We start from the raw sequence: 19468 nt of genomic DNA on the forward strand, positions 1-19468 counted from the left end.
ATCATTATGGGGTGTTATTATATTTCTTGTATGCTTGTCATTGATTTAATTTCATTTATTAAAAAAAAATTAGTAAAATCATTATCTGTGATCCTTCGCAGATTGTGCATTTCTGCTTTTGTTTCTTTCATGCTGACCTGGCAATCAGACAAAAATGTAATACAGGGCTTTGCAAGGAAATAAAATCTTTGGCGTGTCCAACGGCCGCAGTATTACGGGTACTGTTGCTTTTATTGGTGCATATGTAGCGTACAAATATGTAATCGGGAATTGTTCTAAGCTTAGGGTATCTCGTAGTCGTTCATTCCCGACTAAAGCTTTTATCTTGTATTGATTTGTATTCACACTCATATTAATAATATGAATTTAATACCCATATTCATATTTCTAGAGTGTTTTAGTAACATTTCTCCCACAAGCATTGAAAAATCACAACAAATACTTGCTCTCTTATGTATTCAATGTTTAAGAGAGTCACTCTCTTTGCTTTCAAACAAGAATCTATAACTGAGGCAAAGCCCGTGGTAGAATTTTGTATGCAGGCAACTTTCTTTGGGGCTTTTCTTAAAAGCAACGCGCCAACACAATGGGGGCTTCAGTTAGTGGCCAACACGCGACGCGTTCAGAACGAGCAACCAACGAAAGACGTTCGACGTAAGACGAGCGTAGAAAGAGTTGGACATAAAAATAAAAGTCAAAGATCTTGTGGTTAAGGATGAGAGAACCTTGAAGTGAAGTGAAGTGCAGCCACATTAAAGGCAAATACACACAAACACATACATGCGATTTTTGTTTTTGTTTTGGTAATTCTGAAATTGAGTCGCCGCGTGTAAAAACAAAAGCAAAAAAAAGTAGCTAACGAAAAGCAAACATAAAACTTAATGGTCAAACACACAAATGGATAAGCAATAACAACATCAACAAGTAAAACAATAACTATATAGGTAAGTGAACTTTTGGAATACTAGGGGATCTGCTGGAGTAGACTGAAGACTTGATGAAGACTAACCAACTTATTAGCATGGCCATATCTTCATTTCTCCCTCTCCCCCAATCTCCGGAATGCATCCAAGAACATTGTCCCAAGAAATTCTTGACTGCGATTTTCTTTTTCTGTTTCTTTTTCGTATTTTTTGGCATGCAAAATACTGAAATTTAATAAGTGTTTTCCGTGAGTTTTTCCCGCTTTTGCGACGTGGTCGCATTTCAGCTAACAGTTTTTCCTGTCGTCTTTTTTATTCATAGTTTTCTTTGTTGTTGCTGTTGTTGCGGTTGCGTTGCACAAACAACACACACACAGATAAACATAAATGTAAAAATCTTTGACGCATTGAAAGAAGAAAAGGAGAGGAGGGAGCATGCAACTGAAATTTGTTGAGGTTGAGGCAGGCAGTCGGCAAGAACTTGGCAAATTCTTAGCGTTGTTTGTGCAACATGTTGTGGCGTGTTAACGGTATTGTTTACAATGTTAGTAGAACCCAACGCTGGGTGGCAGCTTAAATAAATAATTGAGACGCAGAACGACAGACCCATAACGATTCGCTTCGCTGCACATAAACACACTCACAACAAAATTAAAGAAAAGCAAAAAAAAAAAAAAGAAAGCAAATGACTTAAGCAACGAACTTGCGGGCAATTGTTTTGTCCATGAGCTGGCGGCGGCGTCAGTAGCGATTACTGCAAAGGAAAAGGAATAGACATGCGAATTGGTTGCTTCTTGGAGTTCTCACGATATTCCTGCACTTTTAATTATTTTAAACAAAGAAGTTTAAATTGTCTGTCGCTAGAACTTAATAGTACTGGAAAGGAGGATGAAGATTATAATGGTAGTATTTTGGAACAATATTTAATAGTTAAGCGGTTATATTATGGATATGTATAACAACGTCAATTTGTAGTACCATTATTAATTTTGTATTCATTCATTCATTCATTTCAATCGGGGTAATTCAGTATTCTTTTATATGTCAGTTAGAATTATTGTGCGACCTAATTTGATCTTTAATGCTGGATATAAAATAAATTTCAATATTTAAAAATATATATATTTTTTTTTGAAGTTGTGTAACGTGCAAATTAAAAATTTTAAAAGTCATAAGATTTTTGTGATATGACAATTGCTCTTCAGCCAGAATCTACCGTTTCATTAATTAACGCTTGTCATCGTTTCGAATCACAAAACTACTCAAATTAAATAATCTGCCAAGCAATTAAATAACAGCTCTACGAAAAACAAAAGAAAAAAGGTCAGAAGAAAATTGGCTATTTATTAAGCGATAGAAACATGGATGGAAAAACTTAAAACTGTTCTCTACGTTCACTCGCTGTTCTTCGCTCTCTTCTTTCTATCTTTCTATGTTATTCTGTCATGCTAATGATGTAAACTAACCATTTAACTGTTAAAGTGCCGACAGCGCCACAAGACGACAAAAAATATGGCATCTGTGGGCCACAAAGAAGATGGTAACCAAAAGCGATGACAAAAGCTGTGTAAAAACGACGACTTCGACTTGCAGTTCGGTTTGAGGTCTACGTCTAATCAAAGCCGTTACAATGATCACAGAATGCGACTAAGAAAACTTACTCAAGAGAGCTGAAAGACAACAAAAGGGTTCAACAAAAACAAATAGAGTGACGTGTGTGTGAGAGAGTGTGTGTGGAGGCGCATGTGAATGTAGGTTGCATTGGCAATGAGTGAAAATGTTCACGGTAATCTTTTCAGAAATTACCGTTCCTCTGTTGTTGTTGTTGCTGTTGCTGATGCTGTCGTCGGTGTTGACAAAGCGGCAACCAGTTGCTGCTGTAAATGTTGGTGCGACTGTGATTACAGCGCATTCTTAATGATCATCATTAGATTGCCGTCGCGCACTTAAAGGGTGTTTTTTATGAGTTAAAGAGGAATAGATGAAAGCAGTAGAGAGAAAGAGAGACAGAGAGGAATGAGCTAACGTGTCGACATGCAATCCACAACCAGCAGCAGCAGCAACAACCACAACAACTCCAATAATATTTGATAATGCAAAGCGGAAGCTATAAAAGCCAATGTGAACGACATTTATGTTACGAGTTTGTTAGTTGCTTCGTTAGTTAGTTACCTGAATCGTTAAATAGTTGTTGCTATCGTTCTAAGCACAGAATTTGCTAATTGCCTACAATTGACTAGCGGTACTTAGGTATTATACAGAGGCTGGGTCAGGGACAGGGGCAGGGTCTGCGACGGAAGCGTCTTTAAATTAATGAGTCTAAAGGTAATCTGAAACAGATGCCAATGCCACGTTGCCACAAATTGTGGCAAATCTTTATGCACGAGTGGCAAAAGCAAAAAGTATATTTACCTCAAGGTCAACTTGGCTAATGGGCTGCACAAAGACTCAAACTCATTTTTGGCAACTGCCACATCTGATATGCCTAAAAGAGTCAAGACAAAGCGCACCGAAATTCAACTCGAGATAAAAATGCCGCACGTAATCAGATATCGCAAAACAACAGAGAAGACTTGCCATATGAGGAGGGGTTTTGTTTGGTCTCGACTTTTCTTTCTTTTTTTTTTTGTTTTTTTGTTCTATCCAAGCAACATCACACATATATACATATGTACATGCGCGGTTACCCAAAGGAACTGGCCAAAGCAACTTGCCAGGCAGTAAAAGAGTGAAGCAAGAGGAGAAGGGGGGGAGGATGGGGGAGAGGATTGGCACAGGGTTGTGTAGTGCATGCAGTTCCAAGCGAGTGCACCACAGGCGAGTGCACTGTGTGCTGTAACAGTGAACAGAATAGATGACAACCAGGTGCATGTATCTTGCAGATATAAATCAAGAACAAGAGTTATAGAGAACTTCTTTTGTATAAGCTGCGATGTTGAGGTTATGGACGTATGATGAATATATACGATTAGAAATTAAAAAATTTTAGAGAAAATAATATTAGGCTTAAAATGTTTAAGAGCTTTTTAATGATGAAAAATATATATCAAGGAATGATTATATAAATACTATAGAAAATAAGTTTGTAGAACAACTTTAATACTTATCATATGCGTACACTCGCATCTGATTAAATTCAAGTTAAGCTTCAAAAACTTTTGCATGTTTATATGCATGCTTCGCTTCAGATAGATGGACAAATAAAGAAAATACTTGAAATATGCCATGGATGGTGGTCAGCAGCCCGTAAGACCATATATTTTCTTAAACATAATCTCATATTTCTTAACATAAATCTCATATTTTCAAGCAACACCTCGTTCCACCTATGAATTTTCACATTTCACATTTCTAGCTATGCTCTGCAAATTATAACAGAACTAATATATTTCATGTTTTGCACATAGATATACGTATGATCAATGATCATACAAGAATAGAATTTCATAAGAAACCTCTAGGTATCAGAAGGTAGACTAAAATTTAGTAAGTATACTCCACAAAGATCTAGAAATCGTAGAGAATATAAGAAAAACTGACATGAAATTAAGAATAGTTTTGAGTCTAGACCGTGGTGAATAAGATGAATGATAGACAATCTCGAATTCTATTACATATTAAATCATAAAGCTGTAGAGCAGTGAAAGTCAATCAAAAAGCCATTCATAGATTAGCACAGTCCCTAAGGCACCAGGAATACTACTCAAGTTTGAACATAACTTGTAAGACAATCATATCAAAAATGTTACTGTTATTTGGCTTGAATTAACTTGAATTGACTTGACCAGAAGAGTCCAGTCAGTTATTTGTTGGAGCTGTCAACAAACACCATTTATATACTAAAGGAGAATTTTTAGTGTGTGTGTGTGCGTAACTCTGATGAGCCATCCGATTATTAAAATGTATAGCACACGCTAATTTGGTTAGACAGTTTGCAGTTTCGTAACGGCTTTTGACCATGTTTCAAGTTGGGTTTGACAAATGTGTCCGGAAATTGTAGTGGAAGCGTATTCGTGCGAAATCCAAAATGAAAAATGTGGAAATGGGCAGAGTTGGGCTGGGAACATTGTAGTTGCATTTTGATAATGCATTGTTTCAAGGCAGAAAGAAACGAAACAAGCCACATACAACAACACAATAACATACAACATCCCGATTCTAAGTCGAAAAGTCAAAACAAGTTTGCCGCCCGAAGAGAAGAGGTGGAAGTAAGTTTGTGGAAGAGGCTCGACGCTACCTGAGGCACTGACTCGGTCGTTGGCTTCGACTTGAGACTTGGTACATGCAACTTCCCCGTTTTTCCACAAGTCACATCATTAAAATCAAATGGCAACGAAGTTTGTGTTCCAAGTCTTTTGTCTTTGGTTGAACTCATGATTTATGCTTGATAAATTGAAGTCTATATTAATCGGGGCTGTCATGTTGACAATTTTATTGTAATGCGAACGCGAGTCACGATCAGCAACAACAACAACAACAATTTGGCTTAATAACCCAGAACAGTGAGACAGACAAATTTATGGTTAAAGCTAGGAAATGGCCAATGAACTTAATGCTTTGGTACTTAATGATGCTTAGAACTTGGGCTCTTTGTACTCTACAGTCATACCTCGATTCTGCGAAACGTGTGTTTTGGCGTGTACGTGGTTGTGTGTGTGTTTGTGTACTTTGTACGAGAGCTTACCTTTCCTTTGTAATTGGTTTGCCGTGCTGTTGTTCTAATTTTATTTACCTGGCGACTGACTTTCACCTGCCCAGCTGTTGTCGAAACTATAGCTGATATCCAGGTTCAACTTCAAGCCCCCTTATTTCAGCTCCTCCAGCCCCACACCCCAGACAGCTAATTAAGTACAACACGTGCCCAGTGAAGACAATTACCTAACATATTGTATGCTAGTCACGCCCCTCCTCATATATCATTCTCACCTTGGTAGCTGATACATAGCATCTTAAGATCTCACGGATCAAAGAAGTTCAATTACGTTTTATGACAATAGCATACAGATTGATCAACGAAGCAAAGCTGCTAACGAGTGATCAAATCAAGCATTATATTTAAATTAAAAAAAAAAAAAAAATGAAATAAGAAGTTATTAAGACCTAGTAGTAAAAGTATTTGTATAAAATGAATTCTGATATAAATGTAATAAAGTAAATCTGAGAAATTTAAAATCAGAAACCAAAAGGCTTGAAAAACATGAACAAAATATAGCTAAAACTAATTTTAAACTCCAAATTACCAAAACGTCTAATTAACTAATAATATATTAATTAAATAAGGGCATCAACATTTCGCCCTTTGTCCAGTTTATTTTGTTTTGCTATTGCTAATTTCTTTTTATTTACAACTTCCGCTTGGCAAAAATGGAGAGGAATAAAAAACAAAAAAGAAAATGAAAAAGAAAAAGAGCTGCAAAATGTTCGATGCGATCACTGCAATCGCTGATGATGAGGTGCATAAACGACGCCCATTTATTGAGCCCTCGCGGCTTTAATAACTTGGGACGAGGAGTTTCTGCAGCCGTTGTGGCTTGGATTGATTGTGGTAGGCATTGCCGGAAGGGAGGGGAGAAGAGTTTGAGGGAACATGTTTGCCTGCCACTAAATGACAGGCATTTGTCTGTCTACCCAAAGGGGTCGAGAGGGGGTTTTGAGGAAGAAGAAGACAGCCAGGCAAAAGTCGCATCAATTGAGTTCGACATGAAAATTGCTCAGTGTAAAGTTCTTGTCAGACCTTTACTTGTTGTTGTTGTTATTGAAGTTGTTGTTTGTTCGTAAAATATTTAAAAAGCCACACATGTAGCTAGCCAAAGTCGGAGACGAGTTACGAGTGTAAGTCTCGACTTCTTCTTTATGGCAAGGTGTGTTTTCTTACTACTCGAAATGGCCAACGTCTATGGCCATATTAGTGAGCACGCGTGGGCCACAAATTGTTTGACACACTATAAAAGCAATTGGCACAATTTTAACGCGATAAGACCGCAGAAATATGAAATGGCCAAGTTCAAAGATGAGATGTAGACAACACAAAAATTTAACTCATAGTAAATACCCTACAAACAACTATTAAAGATGAAGTTATATCTTAAGCAGCAAAGTAATTGAAGAATTCGAATGTCATTCAACCTCATAGTGTATAGTGTATTTAGTAACTCGAGATTAATGCAAATATTGATTGTTAATAACTAGAGAAAAACATTTAAATAAATATTAGAAATAATTATACTATAAAGACTCAAGTTATTAAGTACCTGCATACCAATTTTCAGAGCTGCGGCTTATTAGATTCTCGAGATTGCTTTGATTTTATTTAAGCTAATCATGTTTAATTACGAAGACTTTCACGGAATATAACCAAAGAATTATTAACATGCTGTTAACCGAGTTTTCATTTAGTTCATTTATATGCCACTCATTGATCGTTGATTCATTAGTTGACTCCGTCTGGTTTCGATTTCCGTTCCGTGTTCTTGGATAATTTGCAAAAGTGAAAATAGGCTCAGTTGTGCTCCAATCAACGTATTTAAATCTTTTCTTTTATTTCTGCTCGACTGAGATTTACATAATCTGTGCTTTTTATTTTGAGTTGGGTGGGGATTGCTTCGAGTTGGTGAAAGTTTTTTTTTGCCACAAATTATAACTTAGAACATGCCCAGTAGCCAAGTTGTGCTGATTAGAGCCAAGGCTTAGAGCCTAGTTGACTTGCCTTTCACAAATCAGCGTTACAGCCCCCAAATAGATTATAAGCAAAGCACAAAAATCTGTCAGTGGGGCGTTGCCACTGTGTCAAATACTCAAAACGAAACGAAAAGAAACGAAATGCTACAACAAAAGTATCTGTCAGATACTGGATACAAGTGCTCAATAGATCGATTTATTGTCTTGAATTGATGTCGTGCCTTAGAATTTATTGCCGTGCACCTTTTTTTTTTTTGTATAAATACCGTCTTTCATTGTCTTCTTCTGAAGATTTGTGTATATTGGTTTTTGAAACGACAACATGATTTAACTAACTGGGTTGACTTCTTTAGTGCCATGAACAAAAACAAAGCTGAATGAATAAAGCTAAATACATTTGAAAATTATCCAAGTCTTTGAATAATTGACACTTCATTTACGTTTCAATTGTTCTCTCTTTTGAATAACCATATAACTAAACTGACAGTCATCAATATTATTTACAGGTAAAATATCGTTGCCACAGAAAGCGACGCAAACCTAAAATCTGCCAAAACTCCATACATTTTTGAGAGATTTTCGGTTGGTTTTGTTTTCTGTGGCACTTCTGTTTGTTTGTTTGTTTGTTCTTGTTTATTCTGATGTTAATTATTTAATAATTAAAAGCAATTTCTAGCAGATCCGATCAAATTTCCTGAGAGTTTTTAAGCTTTCTACAATTTTTAATGCGCTTTCGAAGCTCTCTCGCTAGTTTTCCTTTAATCACATGTTTGCCAATATCATTTCAAATTAAGACGATATCTAACGAGCGACCCTATTTCTAACCCTCAATTTCCCATCATCACTTAAAAAGCTCTCTCTGACAAATACTTGCTGACAAGTTGAAGAATTCTTTTCTTTTTAATTTCCCTTAACACTAATCTTTGGCTTAATCTTTACAACAGTTAGCTAGGTTGCTGAAATGTAAATTAAGATTGTAATTTCCTAAAATAATAATCCAATCTTCAGTGAGTTAATTCATTGACTTTCGCTCCGTAACGAACACAAAGAAGCCATTAAAAATAATTACTTTATTAATTTGTCTAACGATTCTCTCAGTGCATTGAGAGAGCTTTTGTCGAAAAAATTATATTGTTGGGGCGTAATTGTTGGCCTCGTTATGACAAGTTCTTGGACATTTGAAAGACAATTGCTCCCACAGCCTCTGTCAGCAGATTTCTTTGGTCTTGACTTCAGCTTCGGTTTTGTTTTTGGTATCTTTGTTAACTTCGTAACTACTGTAATTTATTTATGTGCCTTCTAACCAGACGTTCTGCATACACACACTTGTGACTGAGCGTCTTGTACATTTTCTACATTTCCTCTATGTTTAGTCACCGGAATTATAAGACTGAGAGCTGCCCCAATGCGAAATGCGTTAAGACATTGTAATTAAGCTAACAACATTTTCACCAACTAGCAAAGAATGTTCTACTCTCTTCATATTTTATCTTCAGTCTCTTAAGAGAAAACTTAAGAGAGTTTTATCTTCACTTTTTGGCAGTTAACCATTCTGTCTTTATTTCCAAGTTCGCAGTGGCTTCCATGCAAATGAAAACCAAGTGAATTCAATTAAAAATCTACCGCAACACTCAAAATAAAAGTCAACTGCAGTGATTTATTGAAACTTTAATTTAGACGGTGTCTTCGACTGTGACTCTGACATTGACTACTTCTGTTTTCGCGTGAAAGCTTCAGTTTCTTTGCTCTGGGACTTAAATTAGGATAATGGCTTGATTAAAAGTTGTCATGAGAACGATATGAACTGAGCAGAGTATTCCATGTCATGGAATGAGAGCTTCAATTAAGCGCACTTCTTGATCATATCACACTTTCTGCATCTCATACAGGGTACAGTCAACTTGTTGTTAAGTTTGTAACAGCAATATAAAATGAATGTTTTTAAGCATTTGATACGTCCTTTTCTTTTGACAAAACTTTTTAAATATTCTTGAAAAAATTTTGAATTTAATGTTAAAAATAAACAAATAAACCCATTTTTCTTTTAAATTTGAAAATTTACAACGTAAATTCTTTATTTATTATAGAAAGTCTATAAAAAAAATGATAATATACTTTGTTTTTCTTCTATTACTTTCTTAAAGATATTTCCAGACTTATAGTATTTTAATACATATTTATAATTGGTAACTCAGTAAAAAGTATTTCAGCAATATTTGAATCTTTACAAAATTATTTGATTATCGCTTTACAAAGTCATAATTTCGTATTTCTTGTTTGTAATGCGTTTTCATAATTTATAGAGATTTTCCAGAATTTATAGCGAAAATAATTGTTACTTTTATAGTTTGCCTTCAGCACTTTTCACATTACACATCTTAAGTCTAATACTCTCTTTGTAAAAGTTAGGGTACATCTAAATCGCATAAGTTCAAATACATATCGATATTCTTGTTTGTAGTATCATGTTCTTTATTTGCATGCAAGTTTCTGGTGCCCGTTGCTAATCACGTTCTTAATGAAAGTGGATGTGGTGCATGGTCTCTTGGTCTTTTTGTCTGTTGTTCTGATGGTCTGTTTGGTCTGACGAGCCATGGTCGAGCTGTGATCGTGTTTGGTTCTATTCTCTTGTGGAGACAAGTCGACGGTTTGGTTCTTTCACTGGCAATGAACGCCATTTGCTCTGGCGTTGCACACTGAAGCATTTGAGCCTAAAAACGTGGCAAAAATCATTTATTTTATGGAAGCGACTCCGACCCTATAAAATATATGTATATATTTTTTTGATCAGCATCAACAACAAAGTTCTTAAGATAATACGTTTTTTGTGGCCTTTGGACTAGAACGGCATTATTGGAGATTTGAAGTTTTCAAGTAATACAAGTAATTTTCTTAAAGTACGTCTATATATATTGAAAAAAGAAACGGGTATCCTATGGTCGGGATCTCGACTATAGCCTTTTCGAATAGCTTAAAGTATGCACAGAAAATGTTTTGTAGTTTTGACCAACAAACCGGAATCACACTGTGGAAACAGTCATTTCAAAACTTTAAAAGTCTTCTATTAAATGCTTTTGACATTTTTAAAATGCATATGTTTATTGGCTCAAAAGATATGAAAAAAATGAGAATAGGTCCCACTGTGCGTTGTTTGATTTTCACGTTTGTTTATTTGTTTGTTTGGTTTTTCGCATGCAACCTGACTGAGAATGAGAATTGCTTGTGCTGATTCTCACTACCAGTTTCTTCGGTCTTTTTCGAAGTTTTTTTTTTAACTTTTTCTGCTAAGTTTTGCTTGCTTGTTTTTGAAGATGAATATTATTTATAGCTGTGGTTCGTGTCGCAGGCTGATTAAATTTGATAAGCTGTCCACAGAATTTCCTCTGCCCCATTTCTGTCTGTCTCTGTATCAATTTATTAAGTTTTTTATACCAGCTCTGTGAGTATGAATTGTAAACAAAGTAATAAATTTGAGGATTTAATTTGCGTAACTAACAAGGAAGTACAGCTATGAGTTTTCTTTATATTATTTATTTTATTATTTAAGAATGCAGCACAAAAAAGAAGCAGAAAATGTTATGTTCTCTCGAGAGCGTATTTGCTAAAGTTAAACTGCAACCACTTTGTAGTACAATGATCTTCAATTCCATAATGTGCGACAAATAGCTGTTTATCTAATATCTAACAACATTTGTTGGATGCGTCACAAACTAGAAACTGAATAAAATTCACATTAATTAGCTTTTGCTATGGAGAAAACAACAGTTAAAATACCCATTAAAAACAGTTAAGGTTTTCTATAAGCTCGTTTATCTCCAGGTTAAAGCTGGACTTTCAGCCGTACAACAAGTTCATAGGTATATAGAAATGTGGCAAGAGTCGAGACCTCTGTCTGCTTCTCTCGTTTGGCTAAATTACGAGTATGTGATTTACCTACAAGCTCTTCATGCATAAGAAAAATACATTACCAGCAAAGTTAGCAGTCACTTACCTGAATTGAACCCGGCTTAAACCCTCTTCCTCATTCCATTTCTCACACACACTCTCTCTAAATTTTGTCTTACAGAATTAACCAAGTTGTGAATATAGAAAATACTCGTACCTGTATCATTTGCTCTGAATGTCTAAACAATTGTGCGGGTAATTGCATCTAGTTTAATTCGGTTTATGACACCGGAGCATGAATTGGCCTCCAGTTACCGACAGAAGACGCTTCGATTCGCTTGTCATTGGAAAGTTGCCGCTGCGTGGCACACATTTCACGCATTAGACGACCCCAGTTTGGAAGTTGCAACTCGCTTGTTGCCTCTAGCAGAAGGCAGTACCGAGTGGAAGAACCACAGCTCAGAGGCCCCCAATCCCGCTAAAAAGAGAAGAGGAACAACAGGAACAGCAGGAGGAGGAAGTGGGGCAAAGATGACGCTTCGCTTAGTCAGCATTTTCTTACTGGCAATACTTTTCGTATTGCCCGCACAGTTGGCTGCATTTATCACGCAGAATACAGGTGAGTTCTCAACGGTAACGTGCGTGAAAACTCTGATAACACAAGTTTATAAGAAACAAGCGGAGAGGGAAAACGTGTACAACAGAAGCTGCCTGCTTTAGTATTTGAGTTTAATCTAGTTTCGTTCATAATTCTTAACTTCAGAAATTAAGTTTCATCAAGAACAATATACAATAATTCTTATTTTTTATCAGAGCTAAGAGAGGGAAACTTAAATAGATTTCTGGAATTTAGATCAGTTCAAAGATATAATATTATAAGTACATATTTGGATAAAATCAATCCATTCTTTCTTGTATTTTATCCTTGATGTTTTATTTTAATTGAATAACTGGTTTATTTAACAGTTTGATTTTCTTAAATGAATATTTCATTATGCTAAAATTTTAACTTGATATTTCTTTATTTAGTGGAAACTAAGAAAATTTGATTAAAATAAAATTATGATAAATGTTAAATAATTAAAATTTAAAATTTAAAATTAGAGCTAAAACTATAAAGGAAACAAAAAAATAAAATTTTAAAGCTGAAAGAACTCTTATTTAAAATATTTTTGTTAACATTTTATTGTATCTCTTGCTTGCATATCTTCCTCAATTAATTAAAAGAATTAACCACCATCACATCCCATTGATATTGTATTATTGTATTAAATAAATTTATATTCTCAAAAGAATTATAATTTAAGCTTCGAACTCTTTCCTTTCTGAACATAATGATATCGAATTTTTAGGATGTCATCATAATGGCACTTGGTACGCGGACAAGTCGGTGGTGCCCAGCATGGAAAAGTGCCTCAACTGTCAGTGCAATCGCAAGACGCTCGTCTGTCGCCTGAAAGTCTGTCCGGAGATGCCAATGCCACCTCCCCGGGGCTGCGTGGTTGTCCAAAAGAAAAACACCTGTTGTCCCTATTTATCGTGTGCTCGTTTGGATGCCTTCTATAAGATACCCACCAAGCGACGCATCATCGCCTACCTGGATCACTATGAACGCGAGTCCATCGATCGCGTGGTCAATGATAATATGCTACAAAGACGCTCCGATGACTCGGATGTTGATCTATTTGGTAAGTAAAGATAAACATACACACATGCATTGATTAAAAACCATAAAATATATTTTTAGTTTGTGTGAAGAATGGAACAGTGTACAAGTCGGGATCGGCCATGTCCTCGTCGAATCTGTGCAGCTATTGCTACTGCATAGGTAAGTAAAAGAGACAGAATGAATTCCAGAACGGATTGTAAAGAGAGGGAACAGACGATGATAATAATTTAATGGAACAATTCATTGTCGCAGCGGAAACAGCAGGTCGCTATAGTAAGTGAGAGCAGTGAGAAAGAGCAGTGAAAGAGAACAAAGAGTGAGAAAGGGCACAGTTTACATTAAAACTGTAGTACGAGTAGTACATAATCCGAGAACAGTAAGTGCGATGAGAAGTCTGGGTGGTAAATTGGATAAGTTAATGATAAAACTTATTGTAAGTTGAAAAATCAAAGAAGGAATTGTAAGTATATAAAAATGAAAGGACGGTGAGTGGAAATAAATAAGGACGACAATTTATTGAAGTAACCATCTAAAATATCAATATGAACAAGGCAGGGCAACAGGGGAAACCGCGGCAACAGTAAATGGAATGACTTAATAGGAGACAGTTAATTTAAAATAAATCTAATTTTAATAACATTTCATTCTGTAATAGCAACTAGTGCTCTTCAATAAAACTTATGAATTAAATAAATAAATAAAGGAGGTGAGATTACGCCAAATGGAAAAATTGAGTAACTATTAATATAGACGAAAAGTTATTCAGAAAGTGGGAACAGTTTAGTAATTGAGAAAGAGAGAGAGTGTGTTAATGGCTGGTTATTTTTATGCAAATGTGTGTGAGATTCAATTGGGTTTAGTATGTTGCAGTTTCAAGTGGGAATCGTTGATGGGAACAGTGAGTGTAGACAATAAATAAGAAAAATGGGCTAAGTACACAATATTAATATCTGCAACTCCAAGTGGGATTAGTGCTGAAAAGAAATAGAAAACTTGAGTAGATATGAACAGAAAATAGGGACAAGTAACATCGACACAGAAGTCATCGTATCAATCTCTAAACTTTCTCTTCTCTTTCTCCCTCAGGTGGAACCGAGAAGTGCGTGAAGCCCAAGTGCATGTTGCCCGTGGAGGGTTGCAAGCCCATCTTTGTGGACTCCACCTGTTGTCCGGTGCGCTACGATTGCAGCAGCAAGACATCGGGAAAATCCTCTCAAGAAGTGCGATATCGAAAAACATCGAATAAGCATTTCCAGCGAATGTCGCAGCGTCTGCAGAGGAATCGGGGTTGCACTGTGGGATCACAGTTCTATGCAGAAGGTCAGAAGATGCGTTCGGATGCGGACAAGCCGTGTGACATTTGTTTCTGCATACGTGGAACGCGACGTTGTGCACCCAAGAAATGTTCCCCAGCGCTGAAGAACTGCATTCCCGTGGTGCCCAAGGGACAGTGTTGTCCCTCCAGCTACGATTGCGGCAGTCAGAGGGATTATCGACGTTCCCAGAGCTCCAGGCAATTTAATCTTTATAGTTTGCTGTTTGGAAAGGAGGAGCAGGAAGCAGAGGCGACAGCCGCAGCTGCGACGATGCCACAGAATGCCATGGCGGAGCATTATCCCTTAGATCGTCATCCCACAGAGCCTCCAGTAGGAGATGCCCTCCAAGCGAGCAGCGAGAAGAGTATACTCGATACCTTGAGAGAGGGACTCGAGTTCATCGATAGCAACAACAATCAAGTGCTGGCCAGCAACATGGATCTGGTGAAAGCAGCGACGCCTACGCCCACTACAGAAGTGGGCGTGGCCACTGAACTCAGCAGCACCACTGAACTGAGTTTCCTAGACTTACTCTTAGGTCCCAGCACGGAGAACGAAATCAAAGTCATGCCAGACACGACAACTGTGAAGAAACCCTTGTCCTGGGTGGATTTGCTGCTTGGTCCTGACGAGGAGGAGCCTATGCAGGCATCCTCAATGGTAACTGAGTCATTTGTGGATGCCAGCACGGCCTTAACTCAACCGGAAGCGGAACCACCCATGACCACCACCACTTTGAGCAGCATTAAACGCCTTGCAGATGATTTCGATGATCAATTGAACAGCGATGAGATTGCAGTGGGTGAATTGCCGGCGGAAGCACAACAAATTGTCCTCAGCAACTCGGAAAATTGGGCAGGATCAAAGCAACTGAAGTGGACATTTAACGTGCACCCCAATGTTACATCGATCAACCAACCCATACAAGCAATAAACCACTGCATAACCGCATCAACTCGAAGCTGGCGAATTTGACGGTCACTCCGCCTATGGTTGTGGTCACCAGTAAATATGGACAGCCCGTGACCTATAGAACACTGCCGAGCAGAACAACAACCACCACAACAACAACCACCAACAACAACAACAACGCCCAAGCCAACCACAACAACTATGGTTAAACCCACAACTACGACAATCAAACCGAAACCCAAACCGAAGACCACTCGACGCACCACAACACCAACACCACAACCAACAACAACGATAACTACAACGACAACTACATCGACCACCACCGCGAAACCCACCACAACTACTATCAGAACCACCGTTAGGCCCAGCTTCAAACCTAAACAGCCTCCACACATCGTTAGCTCCGTAAAACCGTTGATAATCAAAACGAATCCAAGCATTTTGGAAGCGGAGCCTTTGGATGACAATGACAGCACCGCCCCCACTTTACCACCCAGTTTGCCCAATCTGAAGATAATACCCTTTCTTCCCACGGATGCTGTGAATACTGCACCCAAATTGCCATCCCAAAGCAGCTACAGCAATCCCAATAATTATTATCAACAACCGATAGCTTCCGATAAAATGGATATCGATTACGATGCTTCATACGATGAAACCGCTGCACATTATCCATCGATAGCCTCAGCCTTTCCACAGCAACAACCACAGCAACACCACCCCAATGACAACAACAACAAAAACAACAACGATCAGGCTGCCTATAAATACAAATTCAATATTGAGGTGCCGGCAGTTGAACCACCTCCGGAGCCCGTCGTGCATCTGGGTGGACAATATGAGGGAAGTGCGGACTATGTAAAGTATGACTTCGATCAACAGGTGGTGCCACCAGCACACAGTGGTTTCTCACCACCCACCGAAACTGAGGGCGGCTTTATGCCCAAGGAGCCGCTTGTTATTGATGGGGAAGTGCTGCAGGATCATGTGACAACCAATGTGATCCTTGCAATCGGCGATAATTATCATGTTACCCAACACGTTATCGATATAACAACGGAGTCAAGGGACAATGATACCTCAGCAATAGGTAAGTTGGTTGGGTTAAAAATATGAAAATATTCTGAATAAATTTTAGGTGAAAGTTGACTATCTAAAGCAGGGGTGGACAACCATATTCGGCTTTTTGCTAAAATTTTAATTAATTTTAAATCAGTGCTTAGCTGATAAAATGTTCAAGGTTCAATCGAATTTACGGACTAATTTTATTAACTAAGTACCAAAGCCCATACACTTTAAATCGGTTTTCAGTTGGATTGATTTCTGTGGCTGAGTTAAATATAGAGAGACATGCGTTACTGGTAAATTCCATTTATACATGTATGTATATTAGGGTGCATCGATTTATATGGACCAAAAAAAAAATGTTAACTGGTAACCCAAATTCGTTAACGTTTTTTTTTTTAAGTTTTAGCATAAGACCCATTGTCCTTAAAACATAAGTTTTGTCCTTGCAAGGACTTAAAACTCAAAAAATGTTAACTCAAAAAGCGGGGGACTAGGAGTTGATTTTAGAACTATGGTTTCTTGCTGAAAACATCTCAGAATTGACCGTAGATTACGAATTTGGGCTTCCACCCTTATGTTTAATCTTAAAATATATATTTTAATATTATTTACCACATAGAATTTAAGAAAATAAGAAATTAATTATTCCCTTTAAATTTACAGAAATTACAACTCCCGATCCCTTTAAAGATGTCATACACACCGAGAAGTCGCCAAATCTGGACACACTCATTGTTGATAAACAGCACAAGAAGCCAACGCAACAGCTAGAGCAAGATCAACAGTTGCAACAAGAACAACAGCAACACCTGCAACATATTGAGAGTGTCAGCTACAGCATCAGAAACTCTTCCGGTGACAAAGCAACTGCAGCAGCAACAGCTACAATAATGACAACAGCTGAACCAATAACAACAAAAACGCCAGCAATAACAACAACAAAACAAACACCGTTAATAGACAAACTCGAAATCAATAAACTGGATCAGTTGCTGGACGAGTTGCTGGGCAGCGCAATTCACAGTAGCAGCACAGTGCCGCCCTTTAGGACATTGCCACCCGGCAAAGCAGCAACAAGTGCAATTACAACAGCAGCAACAGCCACAACAACGACAACTGTGCGACCAACAATGACAACACGTGCCAATAAAAAAGGAAACAAAACAAAAAACAAACCGGCAGCCGGAAACAGACGCAATAATCCAACTGCAGCGACATCCAAACCCATAAGATTCAAAGTTCAACAGGCCACGCGACGAACTCCCGCCAGCAGCGGCAACAACAGTCCGAACAACAGCCACATCAATTACAGGAACAACTCAGTTGCAACCGCAGCGTTGACAAGTGTTAAGGGCAAAGGAACAACAGCTACAACGATACCAACAACAATTGCTAAGCCAACAACTGTAGCAGCAACAACAGCAGCAACTACTACATCTACAACGAAAGCAACGACAACAACAACTGCTTCCATTACAATGCGTCCATTTTTAATGTCACCGTTCGACAAGTTGCCGTTCATGAACGCCAGCTATGAGGTGAGACCGCATATGTTGCAACCACAGCAGCAACAGTTGCTAGAGCTGCAACAGCGACCGCAGCAATTCCATCACTATCAGCACGCGCCCAGCAGCAGCACAACAACAACAACAAGAACGACATCTGCTCCCATTGCTGCAGCAGCTGATGCAAGTTCAATTGGTGGCGGAGGCGGCGGTGTTGGCGGCGTGGTTGGTGGTGATAGTTTAATGGACCACACGGGCATTTTAAAATTAGCCGGCTGCAACATTTACGGCCGCATGTATCGCGTTGGTCGCATTATTATAGAATTATCCAATCAATGCCTAGAATGCAAATGCACCGAGGTGGGCGTCAAGTGTGGCCCATTAGACTGTTAATTTAAGCCAACTTTTAGTCCCCTATCACCCACACCCTGTTACCCATACTCACCGTACTCGTTCCTGTGTGTATGTGTGCGTGAATGCTTTTGTGTCTGTGTTAACTGACTTCCCCCTTTTAATTTTAACTCTTTGTTTATGCATTTAACATTTAGTTAACATTTAGCTTACACTCTTTAGAGCATTTCTTTCCATACGAGAAATAAACCTAGCTGATTAGTATATTAGGGGTAACTTTAGCTCTATATATTAATCATAAGTTGTATTATAGATATTTAACATTAAATTAAAATACATTTACACTTAAATAAATGCATTTAACTGAATATTTAATTTTAACTTCAAATTCGAGATCAAAATATTAACAAATAAAATTAAATTAAAAATAAATTGAACTTATTTTTTGGGGAATTTCCAGGTAATCAACCCGATTGATTTCTTTAAATCTAGCCCATTAATTTACTTTGGATCTGATCTTGTTTAAGCGTAAGATTATACTGTAAATATATACATAGGTAATAGGGGGAAGGAGGCATTTCTGACCCTATAATCACGGTTCCCTCACTTGGGGCTTAGCTTACACTTGGCCGTGAACTTACGCCCTTTCAAATGGCAAACCCACTAATATTTTATGGTCTTAATTTTTTTTGAAGTGTTTAGAATATATGTTTAGAATTTTAGAACGTTGTCTCACCTTGTTCTAAAATTGCAGATTTTTTCTGTTAAGATGTTTGCCACGTGCTTATGCCAAGTGAACCATAGTGCACTGGTATTAACCTGAATATTCCCAGCGTTACCATATGGTAACAAGCAATAGGTATTTACTAAAACTTCATTTTCAGACAGTAAATTTCATTTTCATTCTAAGAGTAAATTGTTGTCCCTAACTGATAATCGAAAAATGTGCTTTAATTTGCTCACTATAAAAAAAAAAACGGCATTTGGCAATTCGTCGCAAGTAAAATAAAATCTTTTAACTAATTTTAGTACTGAACCATAGGCAATGTACACATCATTAAAAAGGTAAAAGAGTGCTCTTTTAAATTGTAAAAACAATTTGAAAAAAAAACATTATTTTTCAGTAAATTTACGTTTTTTATTTTCGTGTTACCGTAT

At 37.5% G+C, this 19468-nt stretch overlaps 1 protein-coding gene across 1 annotated transcript; it reads left to right on the plus strand.

Moving 5' to 3' along the window:
- The first annotated feature begins 11742 nt into the window (after positions 1-11742).
- LOC117781275 (mucin-5AC) lies at positions 11743-18698 on the plus strand. The gene is made up of 7 exons (XM_034618027.1): positions 11743-12105; positions 12839-13174; positions 13234-13314; positions 14242-15346; positions 15400-15505; positions 15561-16476; positions 17118-18698. Exons 1-7 carry the CDS (start codon positions 12018-12020, stop codon positions 18350-18352), a joined length of 3867 nt encoding a protein of 1288 aa, XP_034473918.1. The 5' UTR covers positions 11743-12017; the 3' UTR covers positions 18353-18698.
- Positions 18699-19468: the final 770 nt, after the last annotated feature.

Source organism: Drosophila innubila (genome assembly GCF_004354385.1).
Source record: "Drosophila innubila isolate TH190305 chromosome 2L unlocalized genomic scaffold, UK_Dinn_1.0 4_B_2L, whole genome shotgun sequence".
Lineage (NCBI taxonomy): Eukaryota > Metazoa > Arthropoda > Insecta > Diptera > Drosophilidae > Drosophila > Drosophila innubila.